The 10,479-nt window shown below is 45.3% G+C and overlaps 1 protein-coding gene across 1 annotated transcript in view; it reads right to left on the bottom strand.

The window, feature by feature from the left end:
• Nucleotides 1-2,498: 2,498 nt before the first annotated feature.
• LOC126299583 (aquaporin AQPAe.a-like) overlaps nucleotides 2,499-10,479 on the bottom strand; it is a 44,197-nt gene continuing 36,216 nt past the window's right edge. The window contains exons 2-6 of the mRNA XM_049991594.1: nucleotides 8,413-8,612; nucleotides 7,004-7,147; nucleotides 6,109-6,312; nucleotides 3,024-3,104; nucleotides 2,499-2,915 (exon numbers count right to left, since the gene is read on the bottom strand). Coding sequence (XP_049847551.1) covers nucleotides 2,763-2,915; nucleotides 3,024-3,104; nucleotides 6,109-6,312; nucleotides 7,004-7,147; nucleotides 8,413-8,598 — 768 coding nt within the window. The 5' untranslated portion in view covers nucleotides 8,599-8,612 and the 3' untranslated portion in view covers nucleotides 2,499-2,762. The remainder of the gene's footprint in view (nucleotides 2,916-3,023; nucleotides 3,105-6,108; nucleotides 6,313-7,003; nucleotides 7,148-8,412; nucleotides 8,613-10,479) is intronic.

Below are 10,479 nucleotides of genomic sequence, written 5' to 3'. Positions count from 1 at the left end.
TAGCTTTCGCGATTTTGAGAGGAGAGCAAGAGGTCGCACTTCCGCTGCACGTTTCTTCGGGAGAAACGCTGGCGGGTAATTTGAAGAGCTCGAAATCTAAGCAAAGTGTTGACCCAATGCGTCGGAAATTGCGAAGAGGGTCCACTAATGTATCATGTGCGACAGTGAGGCCAGAGACCGGGGAGAAACTAGGCGCACTAGATACCCGTCGAATCCGACTCCAAACTTCCGAGGAGGGAGTGAAGGTGTTACATGAGCTAGTAAAGAATTCGCAGCTAGCCTTCTTGCTATCGCGAATGACGCGACGTCATCGCGCACGGGGCTGCTTATAGCGGATACAGTTGGCGAAAGTAGGACGGTGGACGAAAAACGCTAAGAGCACGTCGCCGCTCAAGTATTGCGTCACGACATACCACGTTCCACCAAGGAACTGGGGGGCGCCGGGGCAATTCGGAGGTGCGTGGTATTAGACATTCCGCAGCTGTAAGAATAACGTCTATAATATGAGTGACCTCAGCGTCGACGCTAGGAAAGTCACCGTCATCTAATGTCGCTGGAGACTAAAATGTGTCCAATCGGCTTGGGCAAACTTCCAGCGTCTCTGGCGCATATATGGCAGTTGTGGCTGCTATCGAAGGACACATGGAAAGTGGTCACTCGAGTGTATATCATCAAAAGCAAACCATTCGAAGCGCCGAGCTAGCGGAACAGTACCCACCGAAAGGTCCAAATGAAATCTGTAGTGGAGGCAGACAAAAATGTTCGGTCCCCCAGTTTTGAGGCAAAGAAGATCCGCTTGGTGGAAGACGTCTAGCAATAGTGAGCCACACAGACAAGGATGTGGAGATCCCCAAAGCGGGTGGTGGGCATTGAAGCAAATAGGGGGGGGGGGGGAGGGGGGGTGGAAGCTGACCAAGAAGAACGAGATAAGCTCGTGGCATTGGTGTGGGCGATGGAATGTATGCAGTACAAAGAGAAGGTGTATCCAGAAAGGGAAAGAAAGACAGCGAGTGCTTGAAATGAAGTGTTTAAGGGGATTGGGTCATAATGGAGAGTATCATGGAGCAGAATCACGAGTCAATGTGTTGGAGTGCCTTCAACAGAGGGGAGATCAAATCGGCCTGACTGAAAATGGGGGTATAACAAAGCAGTCGTGGGGATGCAGCTTTGTTTCCTGACGACAGAAGATGACCAGCCAGTAGGATCGGAGGAGAATTGTCAATTCATCCCGATTGGCTCGAATGCCGCGGATATTCCTATGGATAATAAACATCGGGTGCACAGAAAACAGAAGGATGTGGCCAAGGTTGCCATCAACTCAACTACTGCTCAGAGCTTGTGCCCGACAGCGTGGAACGGCAATCAGCCGAAGGCAAAAGATCCTGATCCATAGGTTGTTCAGGAGCAGCTCCTGCCACCAGCGATCGGCCGGTTGATCGGCCGCCAGCAGTGCGCCTCGGCGGCACAGAAGACGGCCGAGGGCGGTTACTGCCAGGTGGTGCTGTGGATGAGACACGAGGTTGCGGAGGAGGAGAGGAACTGGGTTTTTTATTAGCCTTCTCGGCAAAAGGATGTTTAGATGAAGGAGGAACTGATGGTTGTGAAGTTTGGGTACATAAAAAAATCTTCCCGAGTATGCTCTTTTTTGAAAGTCCGGTTGTCTGACTTTTGGGATCGAGATTTAGCAGAACCCGATGAAGGGTGAGCCATAGATTGAGCTGGCGAAAGTGGGGAGGTTGAACGGGCGATGTATGAGCTGGCCGATCTTACGACCGTGTCACTAAAGGTGAAGTCCCAAGTCTGCGTGGCCGCCTCCTTTGTTGGCCGAGGAGAGGCAAGGACAGTGCTGTATTTTCCTGTCTGAGGCACAGTGGGCTTTCGACTGGCGAATAATTTTCTAGCAGCAAAGGTCGACACCTTTTCCTTCACTCCGATTTCCTGAATGAGCTTTTCGTCTTTAAAAATGGGCCAATCTCGAGAGGAAGCAGCTTGGTCACCCATACAGTTGATGCAACGAAGGGATGGAGGTTGACAAGCACCCTCATGGGCATCCTTGCACACAACACATTTGGCCGGATCAAGCATGTACGAATGCGTTATTCCAGTGAAGTAAGTTTTCGATTGATAGAATCGAGAGCAGAAATTATACCGTATGTTAATTTGTGGAAGACACGAAACTTACGGGACTGTTTACAAGACACTAACTGAACTTTTTCTCCACTTCTGAGCTAGTAGGAAGGTAATAGGTGTCCTTGTGTTAAATTCGTCGTGGTGAGCCCTTTTGGGAAATGGTCTTTAAGAGTCCAGCTGAATTGCTGCACGTACGTGATTGAAAGATTGTTAACTGCACGTTAAGAATGTCAATTTATGTTGCATGCAAAGAGATCGCGCTGCAATGGCTGTAATCTACTTTGAATGGTAGGGGGAGAAATTCGGGTGGATTTCCCTTCGTTTGAATTTCAGCTTTAGGAGCATCTAATTCCACTAGACATCGGATACTCTTTTTCAACATGCTTAATTTATTCAACTTTGACAGCATTTTAAACTCCACTGGAGCGTAAGATCTCAGTTCATTGCAAATGTTTCACATTATTAAAATTTTACATCCATTATATATCCTAGCCACGCCTAGTGAAATAGATAAGTTCCAATATGCATTCTCTTAACATCAGGCTTAATTAGGTGTACACACTCGTCCACAAAGTTCAGGTAGGAATTGGACAATGCCATGTTGTCAAGAGAATTACTTTTTTTTTTCGTGCTTATACATGCCGTTCCGCTACCCCTGAGGCCACGCCAGAAGCTTGGGCCGGAAAAGCCCTATGCTCTGCTCCATCCACAGGCTCTTCTGGCCTGAAGTATTGGTAGACGATACCCGCAACAACACCGCCTACGCATGGTCCCACCCAGTACACCTGCAAAAGACGTCCGAACCAATACAAAGCAAGTTCGTATGATCGTTGAACAGCTTTGTTGACAACTCTCACTATTAATGCATTTCTCATTTTTCCTTAGATACATACCCAATGGTTTGTCCAAGATCCAGTAACGAAAGCAGGTCCGAAAGAACGAGCCGGATTCATACCAGCACCAGTATACTGCATCTGCGAAAAAATGAAGGTCATTTAGTCTTGCACGATACCTCAGGGATATTTCCGCCTTACATTTGAATCCATGTGACTAGGGATATACAGCTTATTGAAGTGTAGGAGATCCTTTGTCATTTACAGATACGTACTGTGGCGCTTTTTCCGCTACTGTCAGGATTTGCCTTACTTATGTATGAAGTGAATTTTCTATCTTTGGGAATTTTTGGGTAGTACTCTACAAAATTTTAAATTTAACTGACATCGTAAAGCAGCTTTATCTTCCCGAGACTTAAGTTATGAAGGCGAGCGCACATCCTAACTCCGTGTTATTCAGTTTGGGACGATACCTTCACGTTTAGTCGGACATATACTTAACCTCAATGATTCACTTCTTTTATTTTAACAGTGTTCCTGTTGCGTAAACATCACTCTTTCCCACTCACTGATGGCACCAAAGTGATCGTACGTCTGGACGACGCAAGGTCGAACCAAACTTTCTATGTGGCATTAGCCCACATTCAGAATTTAAACACAGAGTTTAAATAAACACTAATGTCACTGATTACTTCTTTTATACGAGGTAGACCAAGAAGTAGTGCTCTGTGTCCAATAATTTAGTGACTGAGAAACAGCGGAATTAGTACTGATTATAGACTGAACTGTCCGCTACACACCTCACTCTTTGCGCTGTCGTCTATGCATTCGTGTATACCTGCGACATCATTGAACCAATGCACAAAAAACCAGTTCCGAAACCTTCAGCACCTTGCATTTTGACTTGTGCTTAAACTGTTTTAACTACATTCAAGTTATTTGATCCGTAACAGCGTATGTTCTTTTCGTAAGTCCTAACAGTCAGATGGGCTGTAGGGTGCAAGATCCACAAATGACCAGCATTATTTTGCAATCGCTTGGGAGGCGAAGAATGACGTTCGAGGGAGCGCATTATTGGCTCCGTAAGATTCTTGACTGTGGTTACACGGGCGTCGCTGTTTATCGGTAACGCTACAGCGTTTATCTTGCTGATCGCTATCAATACGTCCTCGTTTCAAATCTTATCAACGTTGGCCAGCCGCTGTGCGGAGTGCCTGCAGTGTCAGTTTATTCGATATTTAAGTATTTCACCCGCTGCCGTGCGTCGTGCATGTTCATTACAGCGTACCCGCCCACTTATGTGTCGGAACAGCTTGAAAATAGTTACAAGGAGCAGAGCCTCTAGTTATTGTAGCTTTTTTTTTGATGCCTTGGTTCAACGATGGCGAAAATTTGTACAAATGGTCATAAACTGTAGTGTTGGGCAAATAACAGTTCACGCTACGATCTATACGAATTTCGCTATTTTAATTTTTAATATCGAGACAGTGTTCCATCCACACTTAATTCGAATCTGAATGATTCCATAATCAGCGAAAGCTAAACACGTATCTTTGTTGCATTATCTGATGACGCACATATCCTGGTAAGAATTCAAGCGAAGGAGAAATCAACAGTTGAAGGGGAAACACTGGGTTAGTTCACTAGCCCGAAGCAACCTGAAATCGCCGCCGCTGTCACTAGAATATTTAACGACACAGATTCGCCACTTAAACTTTAGCCACCAACAAACGCAGGCCATCTCAAGGCTTTGGCGTTCGCTTCGAAGAATGTGGTGCACCAAGAACAACCTTTATATTCCCGGATTTAATGGATGTAAGTATCGAAATTGTCACGCACTAACCCAAATATGAGGACCATCCGTCGTAGTGGTTTTGCTTACCATCTACATACCTAATACAAGCAATTCACACGCTGGGAAATAATTAATCTGATCTACAGTTGTAGTTATTGACAGTTCGTATCTAAAACCGAACATCGGATAAGATGAAGTTGAACTAGCTGCCGAGTATATTATTCAGTTCCAAATTGAAGCGCGGTAATCTAAGATCCAGTATGGAAACACTGTAGAAAGTAACCACTGTCTGGAATGACAAGTTAATACAATATATTATAGAAGGAAACGCTAGGGAAAAAGAACGATGATTTTACTAGATGGCACTGTAACTGACGCAATATGCTATAAACAGAAGACACAGGGTACATCTGTTCCTCAGTTACGTCAGACGCTCGACGTGACTGTCACACTGCAAGATGATGCGCTGCTGGTGAAGCTCTCGTGTAAGAATGGTGCATGAAAGCGTTGCAGGAGATTCAGACTTAAGGATACGAAAAAACTGGGGCACTGGCCCCATGTAAAGGGTCTGGAAAAAAGCGTAATTTCGTGGATACAGATTTTCCAAGTGCAGAGCGGCGGAGGGAGGAGCACAATTGGTCCGACTTCAGCACATGTTGCCACAGCATTACAGAAGGGAGTCCCGCTGTGCGATGTTAATACGCAGTGCACGGCAGTTTACCTGAAATTACTACATGCTTGTGAGAACTGCATAAAATTCTGCCAAACATCCAGCATTGACCTCCATACAAAGTTAGCCGTGTTCAGGAGTAGCTTCAATGCTGACCTGCCAGTAACACGAACTTTTATTTTTGCTCGCATCGCACATACGAAGCCGTAGTGGATGGGCTCACGAAACAGTGCCTTAACTACTGAAAACCGAACATCTGCGGTCACGTACATTGCGCAGTACCGTTTAATTTGCAACTCACCATGGATGTCCTCTTGCTATTACCCTGTTATAACATGTGTAAACACAGATCATAGTTATGAGGGGCCATTAAAACTGTTACCGCTGTTCCTGTATCGACCATGTAAAGAGCTCGTAAGTATTTCTGCTCAACTAGATGCTACGGTAGAAACGGGACTTTTAACCATTTAGGGAGGTATCTGACGACATTTACCAATTTACTAATTGGTGTGCCAACTGATAAGCCGCCGATCCTCCAACTAGATCGCTTCCACAATCAAATCGACGGATTTATTAGTCTGAGTCTTAACGTTAGCACAGAAGCCACCTACAGGCCCGAAACAGTCACTGAAATTAAGCCTTACCCATTAACAGGGACGTAAGGTGCTCGGGAGACATACCGCGTACAGGTGGCAGGCTGTGATAGACATGCCGACAGTGAAGGGTCCTGCTGCTGCCGCCGCCCCCCCTGTGACAGCGCTGTACACGGCCATCACGAGCACGAATGATATGACCATCTCGACGAAGCAGCCCTGCGTCGGCGTCACGTGCCGATTCAAGGCTGTAACGCCCAGCGTTGCGGCCGTCTCGTTGGGTGTCAGGGCCTGAAACAACCACAACTTAAGGCTGCCAAGGTAGCTTCTATCTCACAGACAACATTAATTTACCTTTAAACCCATTTCATTTTGTCAAACGGCCAAACAAATTTACTACAATAGCTGGACAAAGTTTGTAGTCTCATTACTAATATGGCTGCTTTGTTTTCGGAGTTCTTCGACTGTACATTGATTCTTACGAGCTCTCACCGAATTTGAATCTGTATTCACCACATACCAGAGATTGGCCCTTAAATTTTAGGTCTATTAGAATGCCTGAACCATTCTTGAATCGCGTGCTTCTGTTTACTATTCCCTGAGTGCCAGCGTGTAACTAACCGCTTCATGAGCAGAACTTAGTTAATGGAAGCGGGATGTTTAAGTGGTAGGTCCGCACTCAATTTGCTCTTATTGGAAGACAATAGAAGCTTATAGGCTACGAAGATTATTTGAAACCATTAGTCACTTCTCACATCAACATCCAGTTGCCATACAACTTCGCGTTCTGTACTATTTACTGCATTAAGGCCCCATTCTTTGGCAACTAGTTGCCATGTACAGTTATTGTCAGATTATAACTCGTCAAAATTCCAGACCTTCCTGAACAGTCTACCGCGTAGGTCTGAAACCGTGTCCTTTACCATTCAACTAACAATTGTTAGAACGAAAGAACCACTTCAACAGGCGCAGCTACGAGTACCTGGAGCACGAAGGAGCCGGCGGTGGCGCCCACACACTGCGCCGTCACGTACAGCAGAGCCTTCAGCGGGCCCAGAAAGCCGCCCACCACCAGGCCCACAGTCACTGCCGGGTTCACGTGAGCGCCACTCACGTAGCCCAGCGTCTGAAAGCAAACATTTTGGTCAATCGCATAACAATCTAGTTCCACATACAAATATTTCGGTGCAAATACCCCGAATTTAAGATGAGTGGAAATGGATACGTTTAAGTTGGTCATATTATTACAATGCCTCGTCACTATTGTGTATTTGATATCCCAGGACTACAGGTAACAAACCATACAGAATTTTTTTGATATTGCCTTAGGAAGAAGTGCGTCGTCTTCGTACCAAGACGTGCTTATCTCTCATACCAATTTTGATAATGTGAAATCGTTTTCGTTGACTGCTTTTCTGCCAGTGAAGAAACTAATCCTATTTTTATTAGCTGTATCACAAATGAAATGGTGCCTCAGTATTAATGGGACTTCCGACAAAAACTGTTCCGCTGTTTTGCCGCAAATGGATATTGCGACTATGCTCATCTCTTTAATAATGTTAGTTTTCGAACAACGAATTTCACGTAAGTGGAAGCAACCGATTGATGAATCTGTCGGATCGAAACCTGTCATCGCGCTGTTCGTGTGAATAGCGTTCTGAGTACCCAATTGCCGCGTGTTCTTTAGGAGAATTTGTAGCACTGCCACGTTCTACCTATTTGTTCGAATGGCATTGACCGTTACTTCTACTCTTCACTTGTGTCATTGCGTGAAATGAGCGAGTGTCTGAATACCTTTCAAGCCATTCCTGCAACGGGTGTGTGAAATGCTTGCCTGACAGTAAGGGCAATGAGTTACAGACCAGCCATTGAAGTATTCTGACACAGAACTGCATTAAGGAAGGTGATCCTGATGAGTTAAGATGCTGACAATTGTCTCATCTAATTTTCGTTCCCTAGTGACTGAACAATTCAATACTGTGCACAGGCGAGCACCTCTAGTTGCTACCGCCATACACAACATTCACCACATTTAAGCAATAAGATTCATTAGGGGGTTTGTTTTCACATTGTAGTTGTTAAGTCACTGCAAATCCTATCTTGTCCCGTATCTCCTAACCAGTTTAAGACCATTGTCAATGCCGTGGACATCATGCGCATAATACAGATTACAACGTCTTTGCCGCGAACTTAGTAATACTGACATGGATGAAGTGGCTGGCCTTAACCCATGACCAGGTATTTTCTAGTCAGTAGCAGTTGAGTCTACCTGAATTCCATTTGCGATACGCAGCTCACTACACTTGTGCTATTACTTCCCCCCGCTACTGGCAAGCTGAACGAGTGCCCATTTCTTGCGCTCTAGAATGCGGCCATTATTGCGATACCTACCTGCACAATGCATGCGACAGTGAGTCCAAATGTCAGGGAGACCTGAACAGTCGTCGGCTGGTAGCCTTCCGACCACGCCGTTGTAGTCGAGCCACACCCGACGACCACCAGCAGGAACGTGCCGAGGAGCTCAGCAGCCAGCTGTACCACCACTGTTTTCCAGGGCTTCATCTCGTCTAACCTCATCAGGTCCAGGACGCCTAGAACATAAGCACAGTGTTACTTCAGAGGCATGGCGTTGCTAGTTTCAAGAATCGAGGTGAATTTGCCACAATCTAGTGAAAACACTTAACCACAATGCCCGCCACATTAACGACTGTAGTGCTGAGGCACCCTCCGACCAAAACCGTAGTCTCTTGTAGCTGAGCTGCCACGTATTTTCATACTGTGACTGTGAGCGCTATCATTAACAAACCAATGCACAGCGTGTCGTTGGAGAAACGGCTAATATACATGTATTGCAGTGCCACCTTATCCTCTGATGCTCCACTCTTTAACGCATTTATTTACCTTTACTTACATCTGAATAGTTCTATTTTATTTTGACCATTTAATGGTTTTCGAAGAACTATGCTGTTACTGGATGTTGTGGCTGTTGACAACAGCGGTCCTTATTCTCTGTAGTGGCCCCACTCATCTGAAAATCAAGCAATTTATTTTACTTAATTTTAATTCTTGCGCAACAGGTAATGCTCCCAGTATTACGTCAATAACCAGCGCACTCAGTGAAGAGTGAAGCTGAAATATGCACATTTCTCAAGGAGGTAACTAGTGTCTCAGTCATGTTGCATCTTATTTACTGACTGGCCTCCCTCTATTTTGGACCAATTACAGTGAGAGAAGGGGCTGGGTTTTGTTTTGTTTCTGGGCTCAGAAACAAGTAAGGACAAACGCGGCGATGTTCGAACCTTGCAACACTAACTGTAAGTAGGCTATTTAGGTTTTCTTATTGGTAACGCCACATAGCGCTCTGTATGAAAAATCACTGGCTGTGCTGTGCGCAGCCTGTGGATAGTTTGCTTTGTTGTGTGCGGCAGCTGGATGCTAACAGCGTGTAGCGTTGCGCAGTTGGAGGTGAGCCGCCAGCAGTGGTGGACGTGGGGAGAGAGATGGCGGAGTTTTGAACTTTGTAAGAATTGATGTCATGAACTGATATATATATTATGACTATTAAGGTAAATACATTGTTTGTTCTCTATTAAAATCTTTCATTTGCTAACTGTGCCTATCAGTAGTTAGTGACTTCCGTAGTTTGAATCTTTTATTTAGCTAGCAGTAGTGGCGCTCACTGTATTGCAGTAGCTTGAGTAACGAAGATTTTTGTGAGGTAAGTGATTTGTGAAACGTATAGGTTAATGTTAGTCAGGGCCATTCTTTCGTAGGGATTTTTGGAAGTCAGATTGCGTTGAGCTAAAAATATTATGTGCCAGTTTAAGAACATTCGTGTATAATTGTTCAAAGAGGACGTTTCACATAGACCAGTCTTGTATAAATTGCTCTAAGGGGACGTTTCATAACAAACTAGTTAAAAGTGATTACACGAAAGCGCAATCGATGGAAGGGAAGAGAGAAAAAACTACTTCTTGGAGAAAGGTCCCAAAATTCGTCATAGACACAACCGAGGCCCCGAATTAATGATTGAACGTCGTACGCCATAATGCTACGACAGGTAAGACGTGAAACTTGATCAATAGCACGAGCGTCGTTCGCTGAAACGGCCGATAACTCAGACCGGCGAAAAGTTTAAACTTAAATGGTTAAAGGGCATTGTCTCAGGAAATGGCGAACCCTCAAAGGTTGATGACAATGAGCAGCAAGTCGTGGGGGCGATCAACACTTAAATGGCGATGACAAACGACAGTGCCTAATACGCAACCTAGCTGAAATGTTTTCGCGGTGAGGGCGGAAAGGAGGTCGGCGAAGCGGTTGGGAAAGGTTTCATGCCCCAGAGCTTGTTCCATAAAGGGAAGGCCAGTGGCGATACCGAACTAAAATCACCTGCTGACAGACGGCAACACGGATCCTACTAGCAAATAGCTTGCGAGCAGCCGAGGTGGACACTTTCTC

This window comes from Schistocerca gregaria, chromosome X, assembly GCF_023897955.1.
Source record: "Schistocerca gregaria isolate iqSchGreg1 chromosome X, iqSchGreg1.2, whole genome shotgun sequence".
Lineage (NCBI taxonomy): Eukaryota > Metazoa > Arthropoda > Insecta > Orthoptera > Acrididae > Schistocerca > Schistocerca gregaria.
The sequence above is the reverse complement of the archived record's forward strand: the minus strand, read 5'-3'. Positions and strand labels throughout refer to the sequence as shown.